The sequence below is a fragment of the Epinephelus lanceolatus genome, chromosome 8 (genome assembly GCF_041903045.1).
Source record: "Epinephelus lanceolatus isolate andai-2023 chromosome 8, ASM4190304v1, whole genome shotgun sequence".
In the NCBI taxonomy this organism is placed as follows: Eukaryota; Metazoa; Chordata; class Actinopteri; order Perciformes; family Serranidae; genus Epinephelus; species Epinephelus lanceolatus.
The window spans coordinates 33,360,675-33,375,478 of NC_135741.1; the positions used below are offsets into that span (position 1 = coordinate 33,360,675).

At 42.5% G+C, this 14,804-nt stretch overlaps 1 protein-coding gene across 2 annotated transcripts in view; it reads left to right on the forward strand.

The window, feature by feature from the left end:
* cfap74 (cilia and flagella associated protein 74) overlaps nucleotides 1–14,804 on the forward strand; it is an 88,667-nt gene that overhangs the window by 33,112 nt on the left and 40,751 nt on the right. For both annotated transcript variants that reach the window (XM_033628541.2, XM_033628542.2), the window contains exons 19-21: nucleotides 860–987; nucleotides 3,764–3,886; nucleotides 4,023–4,144. In XM_033628541.2, the coding sequence (XP_033484432.2) occupies nucleotides 860–987; nucleotides 3,764–3,886; nucleotides 4,023–4,144 (373 nt within the window). The remainder of the gene's footprint in view (nucleotides 1–859; nucleotides 988–3,763; nucleotides 3,887–4,022; nucleotides 4,145–14,804) is intronic.

Genomic DNA, 14,804 nt, shown 5'->3' on the forward strand with positions numbered 1-14,804 from the left:
TGTAGAGGACAGCGTTTCCTAAAACTGCCTGTGAAATACAGGAAGTTAGGACTGACAAAATCTCCTCATTGTGGATGATTTCTCTCATCTCCCTGTTCCTGTTAGGACATTTGGTCCTGGTGAGAACAAAAAAAAAAAGAGCACACACACAGAAAGCGGACGGTTCACCTTGCTCTCACAGCTGATGACAAGGAGGCATCTGCTCTTTAATGTTCTCTCAGATCAGAAGTCTTCATCACTGCACTCAGCACTTTCCTCCACTGATGCTTTGATAAGCTGTTCTGTTCTATCTTTTGCCTCTGCTCTGCTGGTTTGGAAAAGAATGTCTATTTTTTTTCTATTCACCATTGTTGGGAAAGGCTGTCTGATCTGGGCCAAATGTTTAGGCTGCTGAGAGTAGCTGATGTTTTGTGCCTGTATTTGCTTTTCATGTCACCGATATCTCTTGAACTATTGGCCAGATTGCAGATTGGTCTCAAATTTGATGTGCCCATTCATGCTCCCAGGAAAAGGAAGTGGTATTTCGTACTTCTAGACTGAACTGTCAAAATTCTGATGAGCTGCTGTCTCTGCTTATCCCTTGCTCATATTGCAGACTATTTCAAGCGCACACTTAAACTGCCAGTAGGAAAAAAGCTAGTGATTTTTGGTGACCCTCGTGAGCTCTCCCTTAGTGCCACCATGAGGCCAAAATTTGGCTTATAAAACTTTTCTTTCATCTGCCGAGTTCACAGCGTATCCTCTGAGTTGTATTTGATGGGTTGGCAGCTCCTCAAGGCAGGTTGACCACTCAACCATGCAACAGTAAAAATGACCCAAGATCAGGTTTTGTCTTGTGTGTGTGTCTGTGTGTGTGCAGCGGTGTCAGAGGCTTCAGCTGCAGGTCCAGAAGCAGCAGAGGCTGTTCCTGAGACTTGTGTGTCCAGTGATGTGGATGCCCAGATGGACCTGAGCCACTCAGACTGCTGTGACATAAGTATAGGAAATGTAAGTAGTAACACAATTATTTTGATGATCACTGACTTTTCATATAGCAAAATGATTACTTTTCAGTATCTAAGTTTATAATCATATCAAATGCAAAACTAAGGACATCTGCTTCAGCTGTAGTTTGTGTTTTGTGCTAATTAGCAAATTTTAGCGTGCTAACGTGCTAAAGTAAGGCAGTGATCATGGTAAACACTTCACCTGCTTAACATGAGCATGTCAGCGTTGTCATTGTGAGCATGTTAGCATGCTGATGTTAGCATTCAGCTCAAGCACCCACTGTGCTTTAGTACAGCTTCACAGAGCTGCTCCCATAGCTGTAGACTTTCAGTATTGTTGAGATACATATGGGCAAATGCTGGGTTCAGATGGGGTTGCGTTTACCATGTTCATGAGAGGAGAACATAGGAACACCCCCCTCTTGTGGTATTCACGGCCTCGTAAGTGGGAATTTTTTGCATTTGAAAGCAGAATAAAGTGTTGGTGAGGAGAAAATTTTGACCTGCCAAAATGTCAGGGATCAGGGATCATTTAGAAGTAAATTAGTAATTATCCTCTTGGGACCCTAAATTACCATAACATATTATATTTCTATCTGTCTGGTAGTAGTTGAGGTATCTTATAGAACCTTTTCACTGGCACTTTTGGCCACACGGAGTCATACCATGCCACATTAATTTGCATTTCCATTAGCAGTTTAAATGTGCCAAGTTATGCCAAGTCACACCCAAGATGCACCATTTCTGGAGTCAGGGCAAAGCAGGCCGACCTCCACAAGGCATTTTGCAGTGATGGGCTTTGTCATCATTCAGGGACAATTGAGCATCAGCGTTTACTGACAATTCAGCGACATGTTTCAAATAGCCTCCACTGCTGCTGCCTCGTCATCCCGTCTCTGTTTTTCAAGCAATAAGCGGTAGATGCCAAGTAAAATTGTTACCGCAGCCTGAAAATCCATGATGAGAAGTAGCTGGCTACCATCAAACTGTTGCACATTGCAATACTAAACAGCACTTAAGAGGGCGCTGCTTTTAACGTCATTGACTCAAGACAAGCTTGTCATTGGTTGAAGACACACCTTCAAGCAGGTAGCCCTGTTGTATGGAGATGTGAATCCCTGTTGACTGGGCTGATATGCCGAGTCAAACATATTCAAGTCAAGACAGCACATGTGTATGGAAAAGAGCTGGTGGTCAGAGTTAAGGTGGTGATCAACGACTGTTTGGCCAACATCACCACCCCTCCTGCTAGCTGTTTATATGAAAATGGTCATATTGAAGATAGCGGCACAATAAATCACTTTTAATAGATCCAACCCAGAAATATCAGTACCAGCCTGTGTAACTGGACTAGCAGAGAGACACCTGCTCTGTTTCTGAAGCAACAGACTATGATATGTGTCTGTAGAACACTCTCTTGCTTATCTGTCTTGTTTTTAGCACTGATGCTCCATGTGCCTTGTGGCCCATGTGAAGTTCTGGAGTTGTTCAGGGTTCATTACGTCTCTCTAGTGGGGGGCTAATGGTGCAACGCCTCTCCCTCTGTGCTTGTTTTGGCTGTGTGTGTTGCATGTCCCTGTCTGCCTGTGGCTCGATTATTGTCATTTTGACTGATACTTTCACATTGTGTGGTTGAAGGCTGGTGTCTTAAATGGCAGATTATCCATCAAGCTAGTGTTGTCCCACATAATAGTGTCGGCCGCTGCAAGAATGGCTAACTCCTCTCTTTTGTTTTTTATTATTGCTCTCACCACCTTGATGCTTTGTAGCCTAGCAGACGATCCACATTGCTTTTCACCATCCTTTGATTGCGCACCATTTGAAGCTGCACATCTGAGAGATTTCAGCTTCCCCTACATGGATAGACATGGTTTTTGTGTCATAGAGTAAAACAGTTTAACAAAACTATTACCTGTGTGCACTCAATCAGCATCAGAATTCACACAGAGAAAGCTCAGGAAGCTGAGTGAAAATATTTAGAGGTCATAGTCCAACTTTGTATTTAGTGGAAACGTCTGACGTTCATTTACAGCTGGAGTAGGCAGATATCTGGAAATACTGCTGACTGGGGGTCAGTCTCCAGAACTGCTGCCCACTCTCCTCCCAAGCTGGTCTGTAGTGGCAGGGTGTGAGACAGAGGACACACTGTGATTTGAGGCTCAAGCTAACGTCAGCTACATAAATGTGAACTTGAAGCCACAGCCGTAAGCCTTGTGGCTGCGGTTAGCAGAGGCTATACTAATAACAACATTTTCTCTCCATCTCTGAAACGCTTTGCTGATATTGACACGTGTTTTATTGCCTTTATTATCAGACTCTTTTTTTAGAATCTCTTTTTAATAAATCTGTCTGTCTTTTTTTGGGTTGCTTTGCAGTGTAAGCAGTTGGTGCCAATGCTGGAATAGCAATCCTTCTGCAGGATTCTCCATCATTGAATCAGGCTTTCAATGAAGGGAAATGCAAGTGCATCTGCATTTGTAGAACAGCCAATGGGAACCCCCTCTCTCTGAAATGACCTGTGATTGGCCAAAATCTCCCTTCACAGGCTAGATTTTATAAAGCCTTAAAACAGAGTGAAGAGGAGATGCAGAAGTCTAGTTTTCTCGTAGGCCACTTGAATTACAGTATGCTCAGGATTTTTGCCCAGTGACAGCAAAATAAAGCTGCCTACCCCAGCTTTGAGCTAACTGATCATTTTACATTTGTTTTGTGGCCTATAACATCACATGTTTAAAATTAAAAGTTTGCTTGTCGTTTTTGATCTACCCTCCCTCCAGGTCAGAGAAGGAGCGATTGGACCTTTTGAAAGCATCAAACTGGAGGTTGTATTCACGCCAACCATTCCAGGAGAGGCCAAACTGGACTTTCACATCAAATTCTCAGACCTCTCCAGCAAACCAGTAAGACACACCATGTTCATCATCTTGTCAATATCATAAGTATAGTTTTAAAAGATGGCAGACCCATATTTATTTATTTATTTTAGTGTTATGTTATGTGGACCATTTGTGATCAATGCCATGTCGGTACAAACAGATACCCATCCAGGTGAGGGGTGTGGCAGTCAGCGTCCCTGTGTGGGTGGCTCAGCCCAGCATTGACCTGAAGATCTGCATGTTTGACCGCCTCTATCAAGACAGTATCACAGTCCAAAGCAGGTGGGCCCAGAGCCTGAGATGGCTGACTGGTTGGTGATACATGTAAGCGCTCTTGAAGCACCAACAATCAATGTAACTCAATGGAGAAATACATGAGAGACATTTGAACAGTCCCTCTGCCCCTGTAATTGAATAGAACTAGTGTTCTATCCCTTGTCAATTAGTTTGCACTTTAGAGTGAGCTGTTATGTAGGTCTTGTCTAACTACCTTGTTTGAACAGGCAAAGCATCAAATTAGGGTATGCGAGATGTCATTTAATACCATATTAGTGTCACTTTAAATAATCATCTGCAACAGTTAGAGACAACATTGGATCAAGGGCAAACAGAGCGTGCCAAGAAACTGTATGAAGCCTTATTTGATTATTCATTAGTTTTCAAGGCGATGTGCACGTTCCAATTAGAAATGCTGCACATCTGTGATGTTAAAGGACGATTCACACAGAACATGAGACCTCAGGGTACACCTCTAGTTAACAAGTTTTTTGTTACTTTTTAGGTTGTTTCTAATGTGTGTTCTAGTGTACTAATTTGTCACTGATTATAAAGAAATTGGAGTTGGCACACTTGTTGAGTGCCACCTTATTTATTTGAATTTGTAAGAATGAACTGGTGAATGCAGACCTGCCAACCTGTACGTATTTTGCGTACCAGGCACGCATTTTGACATCAAAGTATGCTGGTACGATTTGATGCTCTAAAAGTACGCATATCACTCGATTGCGCATTTCGCCGGTTTCAGTGTATTTATCTATGCAAGATGTCACTCAAGTTGATACCCGGTGAATATAGGCGCGTAGGCGGAACGAAAAGATTTCAGATTGCTGCATATATTATTCTGTCTGTTAGCAGTTAGCTCTTATTAGCTCCTCACCGTCAGCTCAGACCGGAGTTACCGTGTGTTCAGTCCGGTAGACGGTATCACCTTCCCACGCCCGTTTAAGAAATCTCACTCCACCGATGAGTCCTTTTTTATTTATTTTTTTACGCCCTCTAGTGTGTTCACTTGTGTGTGTGTGTGTGTGTGTGTGAGTGTGTGTGCGGGCACGTGTGTGTGCACGCCCAACGGGGCCAAACTCCGCCGTGCGCAATACAGAGAGCAGGGGAGGATTGTAAATGCGCGACCATGTAGAGACAGAAATGACACGCGGTCTGTAAATAAGATAAATAACATAACGCTATTTAGTTTGTTTAATAAAAGGACAAGGTATAGACCTGTTCTATAGGAAAGGTTACCTTAAGTGACTTCTTTGTGATCTGGCACTATATAGAAAATAAAATTAAATAAAATTAACTTGACCTTCAAGGGGGGGCAGGGCGGGGTGCCCCCCTAATAAAATGGTAGGGCAAACACTTAAGTAAATAGTGTCAAAGTTGCCTGTCGTCGATACATTGCTGGTGAGAATTGTACCAAGGTAAGCAAATTGCAGACAAATTTACATTCAACTGTGTTATGAAACCATGTGCCCTGCCTGAATAACTATAACACACTTGTGATAAAAAGACTTTTTGTTTGATGAGTCTGCTGAATTTCTATAAGAAAAAAAACAAGGCAATAAGAAGAGAGTAGTTAATAGGTGTCGTACTACACAAGAACATGATGAGGAATGCTAATGTAATGCACTTGTCTATGATCTATCATCTATTTCTGTATGAAATTGCATGAAAATAGGATTTCGCCATGTGATGTTTCAAAATTTTCTTGGGGGAGAACCCCCCGAATCCCACTTGAAATCTTTCTTTTTGTCACAACAGGACATATTACTGTATTTTTTAAGCAGATGATCAATACTACCATCAGATTGATGAAACTGACCTTGATCTGCGCCATAAAACAAATATTGGGCGTCTATGGACGTATGTGGGGCTTAGGCCTATAGATATGAATATGTAAACGTATGCTCGTTTCTTCTGTTTGCCACATGTGCATATTGACTTTTATGGTAAAAAAAAAAAAAAAAGTGCCGCCGTGTCCACATATGTTCATGACCACGCACGAGTGTCTGGTAAGGTGGTACTCATAACCTTTCTTCAAGGTTGGCAGGTCTGTGAATGATGCAGTTGTGCATAATTGAAGTGCAAAGTGTCTGTGAAATATCCAAGTTAAGATTTTTTTGTGTTCAGCAATACATATCAGGCACTTTCTAAAAAATAATTTGGGAACATTATTAGTGGAAAGGTGCCCATAATAGAAAGTGTTATCTTTGTAACCAATATCAGTGTTTATTAGTTGTTTATGTTAGAGATGATTTCATGTTAACCTGCATAATCAATGACAGCAAGGTCCCGAGAGAAAAGTCAGTGTCAGCATTCTGAGTTTGGGGAGAGGTGTTTTTTCATGTACAATTTGAGCAGATGGTCCACAACCACACACACACACACACACACACACACACACACACACACACACACACACATATACAGTCGAGTCCCAAAGGAAACTGCACAGTATTCACTATCAGTTCATTTGTGCAGGACTAGTTTTAGCTTTTACAGAGCAATTTACTTCAATGAGATCAAAACGTTTGTCATAGTGCACGCAGTCTGCAAGAGCAGCTTCAGCCCACTCTGAGGGAGTCAGTCCTCAGGTAAAATTCAGCTTTTGTATACAGGCAGTTGAGGCATTGTATGCCATATATTGTTAATCACTGGGGAAAACAAACATCTACCCTGTGGCACCACAACTGTACAACTGCAAATGCACCTAAACAGGAAGCTGTGTTAATTTGTATGCTATTTAACAGTACCTTTTGACAATCCCCACTTTTATAAATGGTTTGTCAGAGCTACATGAGACAAGCAATGGCCTTTTAAAGAGACAAAATAGCTGCTGTTATTTGTGAAAGCATCTTGTCACACAAAAAAATGTGTAATATGGGATTGTGTAATTTGCGGCTGTGTATGCCAAACAAATGGATTGTATTGGCAAAGGGGAACAGTGATCACAAATCCAAACTCATTAGAAGGGATAAACAGGCAAAAATAACTACAGCGTTGTTTTTGCTAAAGAAGTCTTGATCCAACCATGGACTGAATAAAATATTGGTTGTCGCCACCGCGATGTCACCCATTAGTTTGTGCACTCCCTTTTTAAAGTCTTTGGCATTTTGACCGTTGCCATCTTGAATTTTTTGGGTCCAGAAGTGATAATAAGTGACTATATTTTAACGAAAGGGTGGAGCTAACCCCAATGCTAACTGCTAGCTTGGTTAGCACGGTTCATTTACAGTCTGGTTAACTGTGAGAATGTTATTGCTAATTTTTGCTCATGAAAAATAGGCTTAAAACCATGAATCAAAATGTACTCACTGGAAAAACTGAACAAAGGGCTCCTTAGAGGGTCTTTTAATACAACCAAACCCTGAGCGAGACTTTTTAGCCTATCAAAATGTTACAATTAACTTTCATGAACTGAAAACACACTAAAATGGCAACAGCTAATGCGACACCTATTTTCTGTGTATCTGGGGCTTTGTCATGGTCATTTTACTTAACCGACATTGTCACCATGGTAGCAACTTGTCAGTGGCCACACCCTTAGCAGTGCATGACTGAACTGTGAAATTAACTATAGAGACCAAAACCATATTTGGTACCAGGCTGTAAACATTTTTATTTCTGCTGTGAAGTTGGGCATTTTAACATGGTGGATTAAAGGGACTGACTCACTTTTGGAGCCAGCTTCAAGTGGCCATTTGAGGGATTGCAGTTTTTGGCACTTCAGCGTCGGCTTCATTTTTCAGCTCTGGAGGTTTCCGCTTAGAATCAGCACATCTCATGGGAAAAGTCTAAAACTATAAGATGTGAACTGTACAAGATATTATATAATGTTTTTCAGCCAATGAATGTAAACATCTTCTATCGATATAGTTCTGGATATGACAGCAACAATAATGAGATTGTTTAAAGACAAAGGATAGTCTTAACTCAGTACTTTATAATCACAGATTGATGTGAGTCTGACTTCATGATGTCAGAGTATCTCGTAGTGCCTCTCTGACATCATGCTGACATTTAATGGATAGAAAATGCCAATCCTTCTCTCCCTATTTTTTCAGAATAATGTTATAGGCACAGACCGGCTGACACGAGTGCAATTAATTAATTTAAGAGAAAATGCTTTAACATTATGTCATGGAATGTTGAAAACTCCACAGCCCAGTTTTCACAGACCAAGACGACAGAAACCTGTGGGCAAACTCAAAGATGTCAGAATAGACCAAGTCACTGTGTCATTACAACAGAGTGCATATTAAACAGTCTGTTATAAAGTCATTGTGAATATTGTCTAATGCACACCTGGTAGAAAGGTGCGTAGGAGAGTGTAGTCATGCGAAAGAGGATAGTGAACCCCCACACACTGTCAGCACTTTTTTAGAAGTTTAGTGAAAACACATTTCTTCAGTCATAGGTCTTCATCAGACATTCAGCTCACAATATGAAACAACGCTATCTTTATACACAAGCCACAACCTGTAGCAACTAATATCAATCCATATTTATTAATAAGGTTATTATAATGAACGACATATTAGGATTTTAATATTTAAAAGGCTTTAGGAAACCTCTCAGCCCAATGAGATGACTGAAGAAGTGAGTGGTGCATGTCATATTTCCATTTTATTTGTTGTCATGCTTGGAAACATCCTCGAAATAGAGTTTGGAGAATAACATGGACTGCTGATGTAGCATGCTGGCTTATCTGCTGAATGCAATACTAAAACTCCCTCACATACTCACTCTCTGCCAAAACAGGCATTTTCACAGAAAACCGGCTCATGGAAATCCCTTAAAATTGACAGAGCCAGCTTACTTTTCAGCTGGCCCGACATAAAACTCTCTTAACTACGCTTGGAGCCAAGTATTGAGATATTCAACAAATGTTCAGACATAATAAAAAAAAGAGATGCGTTAGCTGATAAAGGTTCCTAAACAAAGGATGATGCAAGGGACCGAGCGGTAATCCTCTTTGGTCCATACAATAGCACAGGACAACAGTAAATCCTTCACGATTATGGTATATGATACATTATGATGCACACACGAGGTTAAGAATTCACCGGGGGGCAGTAACATTTGCAGGCGTGCGGTCCACCACCTAGCCAGTCATTGTGTCACATCATGTGGGGGAGGGAGTGCATGTGTGGGGGTGGGGGATTTGTGACAACTGCCATCTGGTGCGCTGGCACACCAGCACATGTGACAAGATGACGATGACAGCATCAGTGTGAACGGCAGCTTTTAAAGTAAGAAAAAAAAAATGTTAATGCTCGCACCAGCAAACCATGCAATATGTCACTCTGCCTCCAAGACAGTAATTTGAACACAAAATAGCTTGGCAGGCTTTTTGTGGAAACAATAAGAGAGCTGCTACTTTCATCATACAATTTGTCACTTTTTCCTTTGAGTAGATGAGTAGATATCCCACAAGTCCTCCTTAGTGTGTGACAGATTTTTTAAGAGAACAGCACAAAGCATAATTGAATATGTCTTTCTTGTCTGCGAGCCAGTGATTTGAATATAACTCCTACTAATTGAAAGATTTTTTAAGAGACTTTAAAATGTGCATTTTTTGACTTTTGCTTGTGAGCCAATGATTGGAATATTCTGCAGACTGTTGGCAGAGTTTTTTGGGAACACTGTGTTTTTTTATTTGAAACACTCAGCCTGGACTTTCAAACCCTCCTCCACTGGCACCTGCTGGGGAGTTGAGCATTCCTGCCCAAACTCAGGCCACAAAAAAAAACACAACCAACCTGCTGTTTTTTCCTTCACAAAGCCTTCTGTCCTTGATTTCTCTGTGTTTACTGTATTTCTAATATGCCTACTGTGCCTTCGTCCAACCTGTGTCCTCTGTGGTTTGGCGTGACGAATGTGAGCGTGTTGTCGATGTTAGAGTTGTTTCCTCTTTTTTCATTTGAGGGATAATAGAACCATAGTTACTAATGGAAAATCTTGTTCTTCCAGCTGGTTATTTTGTAATATATTATATGGTCTAAAAGCAGACAGTGTTGAATTGTGAGGATGGTTGCCTAGAAGCCTTGCTCTGAAGGCTCGGTATCCCTTGAGTACATATGGAGTAAGCAAGCGCAGCCACCTGGCCCTTTTAAGGAAGGGCAGAGGCACTGCTGTAGCAGTGTAGTCCAGGCACTCTGTGATTCAGCTCTGCATTTAGACTCAACATGAGCAATTTCTCTGCAACATGGACTGTATAAAAATACTACTGACTTTGACGTCACCCATTGGCTTGTGGACTTGATGATCAGCACTGACCATATTTGGTCAAGGGGGGAGAGCTGGGCCGGACGAAAGGGTGATCGTCTTGAATTAGCTGAGGGGATGCCTATGGAGCTTTATCCCTATCTTTATTCAAGAGAGTGGTCTATCAGTTTGAGAGCATTATTTATTGATTTCACGTTCAAAAACCCTGCCCTCACACTCAAATCGCCTCTGCTTGCGCTTGGATCTACTCTGTTTCTGCTCAAACTATGTGCTCGCACTCAGATACCATGTTGCTTGCACTCAGATACCATGTTGCACGCGCTCAAATACCATTTGCTCGCACAGATTTCCTGCTCGAGCTTCGGCTTTTCTCCTCGTGCTCAAACTGTTTCTGTGCGCTTGTGGAATTTCTGCTCTCAGATTTCTGCCCTGCGCTTGGATTTTTTTGTGTAACAACCCTGTCAAAATCCCCCAACCAATAGAAAGCTAGATTTACTGTTGACCAATGAAATGATCCCTGCCTCCTTGTGGGCGCGCTCGCCTTAGTTTTACAGCGTCCCAGCGTATATATATATATATATATATATATATATATATATATATATATATAATTAAGCAATATCTCACTAGAGGGAGTGATACTGTATATCGTCACGGCTGTGATTCGGTCATGGGCACTGTGGCACGAGGCCGCAGGCCGAGTGTCGAAGACAATTACAGCTGTGTGACGATAACCTACAGTACAACGTCACGACCTCTCATGTGATATTGCTTTTATACAGTAGTTCAACAACAGCTTAAACAGTAATGCTGAGTAAGGAAGTGTTAACAAAAGGTGATGAAATAAATGATTTAAGTATGTTATGTAGCTCCGCGAAAAAAAAGTTTCCCCCAGTCTGTTGCCAGGCAACGCAGCACAAACGCCAGGAACTCACAAGCTACTTTGTATTTACATTGATCTGCAACTGTGTAACAGTTCGGCTGATGAAATGTTGGCAAACCTGGATGTTGGCACGGCCGGATTCGAACACACCTGGAGGTCTGCACAGAAGAGTCCTGGCTTTCCTTTTCCTCGTCCTCTCCTGTTGACCACTCATAATTTAATTCAAATGTAATTTTGGGGAAAATATCCATCTTCTTGGTGTAACGCTAGTGTCAGTTTGCGTCAATGTAGCGAGTGTGACAGTTGGTTAATTAACGGTTGTATTTATATTTATAACACCTGTGAGCGGAGTGATTTTACTGTTACAAGTCCCACTGATGTTATACTCTATATCAGCACTCACCCCAGATGGCACACCTGGCCGATGTCGGCCCGATGTATCAAGTTTAGATCGTTAACACATAGCAGGGAGAACGTTTGCTCATTGCCAAGACGTCGCTGAGTCGTCAGCCTTTAATCGAAAATGACCACCACACGACGTTCAAACGTATTCATATGCTTCGTTATCTACGACCATTATTCATTTAGGTCGGACTTTTCAAACTACAAATAGGCTATTTCACCATTCAATGTGAGAAATCAATGCTAACATTCAAAACTAGCTAGACTGTTAACATATTTCGTGTGTAAGTGTGCACAATGAAGAGACAAAAGTCAATTTGACAAACTTTATTTTCAAATTTCCACAAACAATATCTGATGGCCAGTCCGCTTCTCCTGGCAGCCTGCAAGAACACACAGAAAAGATGATGAGCACATAACTTCAAGAAACAAATCCCAACTTCACCACTGTATTTTTTTATTTTTTATTTTTGTTAGCGTTTCAGCTGTATTTTAGTCAGATTGAAGGCTTTGGGTCCGTCACTCTCCTTAATTTATTGTTGGAACGGTTAAATAATGAGATCCGGCGTTAACTCCATTAACTGTTAACAGCAGCTCAACAATCAGTCCTTCATCTCGGAAAAACAGTGGTTTCAAAACTGCGCTATTACCTGTAGCCACCTGGTCAGTTTGCTTTGCAGAGGAGGAGACCTCAACTGATAAATTGCCCATAAAATCACATTAACAACATACCGAAGGCATCCTTAAATTTCACTATTTGACCTCCGTGGTCCTCTCCGTTCCTCTCACCCACAATTGAGCACTAGGATACACAGTGTCGGCCCGCCCGGCCTGACCTCCGCGCTCCTCTGCCGCACTTGAGCATCCGTCCAGGCCGGGGAGGTCAGGCCGGGGGGCCGCGGAGGTCAGGCCCGGGCGGGACCATAGGTGAGTGGATCCCAAGTCTCGAGCCCTGCCCGGGACCACGGGTGGCAGCTCCGGGCACTTCCACTTTAACCCAAAACGAGTGCAGAATAGATCCAAGTGCAAGCAGAGGCGATTTGAGTGCGAGGGCGGGTTTTTGAACGTGAAATCAATAAATAATGTTCTCAAACTGATAGACCACTCTCTTGAATAAAGATAGGGATAAAGCTCCATAGATGCCTAGCAGACAGCCTGTCACTACAACCATAATTATGCCTAACTTGAAGCCTTAAAGGGATAGTGCACCCAAAAATGAAAATTCAGCCATTATCTACTCACCCATATGCCGACGGAGGCCCTGGTGAAGTTTTAGAGTCCCCATCCCTTGCAGACGGCGCCCCAGACTAACGTCCAAGAACACAAAATTGAATCCACAAAGTATCTCCATACTGCTCATCCGTAGTGATCCAAGTGTGCTGCAGCCGCGACATAAAAAGTTGTTTCGAAAAACGTCATATGAACTCTGTTTTTAGCCTCACTGTAGCCTGTAGCTCTGACTGCTTCTCTGTGCTCCGCGTTCATGTGTGCATGCTTGCGTGAGACCAGCGAAAGCGTGAGCTTTGCTCACCCATGTTTACATCACGTGACACATGCACCGCAGGGGGAGAGAGCAGTAACCACAGAGCTAAAAGATAATTTGCACTACGGTCTTTTAGCAAAGGACAGCCCAACATGTCTGAAGACTTTGAAATTGAGGAGGAACAGCATTTCTTTGTTGAGCCGTACTTGTTTGAGCCCGAGTATACGGACGGAACTCAGGCTACTGGATGAAGCAGCCGGTGCAGCTCATGAGCCTAACCCTCAGCCAGCCGCAGAATACCGGAGTCGAGCACTGGAAACCTGGTGGTGTAGTTGTTTCAAATGCAAAGCAATGCCAATGGATGAGGAAAGTCTTTGCTGCTCAGACTGGGAATTGGCGATGCCTGCACTTGAGAATCTGGACATCAGTACTGACGAGACTGCCGCTTTTCAGAGACTGTGCGTCACCGATCACCCTGAGCGGGCACACGTGAGCGCGGAGCACAGAGAAGCAGTCAGAGCTACAGGCTACAGTGAGGCTAAAAACAGAGTTCATATGACGTTTTTCGAAACAACTTTTTATGTCGCGGCTGCAGCACACTTGGATCACCACGGATGAGCAGTATGGAGATACTTTGTGGATTCAATTTTGTGTTCTTGGACGTTAGTCTGGGGCGCCGTCAGCCATTAGGTGTGCTAGCCGCTCCCCCCCGCCAATCTCCGCAAGGGATGTGAGGACTCTAAAATTTCACCAGGGCCTCCATCGGCATATGGGTGAGTAGCTAACGCATCCCTTTAACAGAGACCAAACCCTGTTATTTAGCTATGGAGACAAGAAAAATTTTTGTACCAGGTTGTAAACATGTTTATTTCCGTAAAATTGGGCATTTTAACATGGGGGTGAATGGGGACTGACTCACTCTTTGAGGCAGTCTCAAGTGGCCATTTATGGAACTGCAGTTTTTGGTACTGCCCGCATTGGCTTCATCTTTTTTAGCCCCAGCAGTTGCCGCTTGGACCTGACATAATTGCCACTAAACCTCAGTGATTTGTATGAGTGTCATTGTCAATGTTGCTCTGACAAAAGTTTTTTGGATTATTACATAGGCAATAAAATATAGAGAAAAAATGTATGACATGCAGTAACGGCTCCAATGTCCATCACAGTAAACTTCCTCAGACTAGCCAAGGACAGGAATCACGTAGACCTTGAGTTCCAGTGATAGTTACTAGGCTTGGATGGTATCTACAGTACAGGCCAAAAGTTTGGACACATCTTCTCATTCAATGTGTTTTCTTTATTTTCATGACTATTTACATTGTAGATTCTCACCGAAGGCATCAAAACTATGAATGAACACATGTGGAGTTATGTACTTAACAAAAAAAGGTGAAATAACTGAAAACATGTTTTATATTCTAGTTTCTTCAAAATAGCCACCCTTTGCTCTGATTACTGCTTTGCACACTCTTGGCATTCTCTCCATGACCTTCAAGAGGTAGTCACCTGAAATGGTTTTCCAACAGTCTTGAAGGAGTTCCCAGAGGTGTTTAGCACTTGTTGGCCCCTTTGCCTTCACTCTGCGGTCCAGCTCACCCCAAACCATCTCGATTGGGTTCAGGTCCGGTGACTGTGGAGGCCAGGTCATCTGCTGCAGCACTCCATCACTC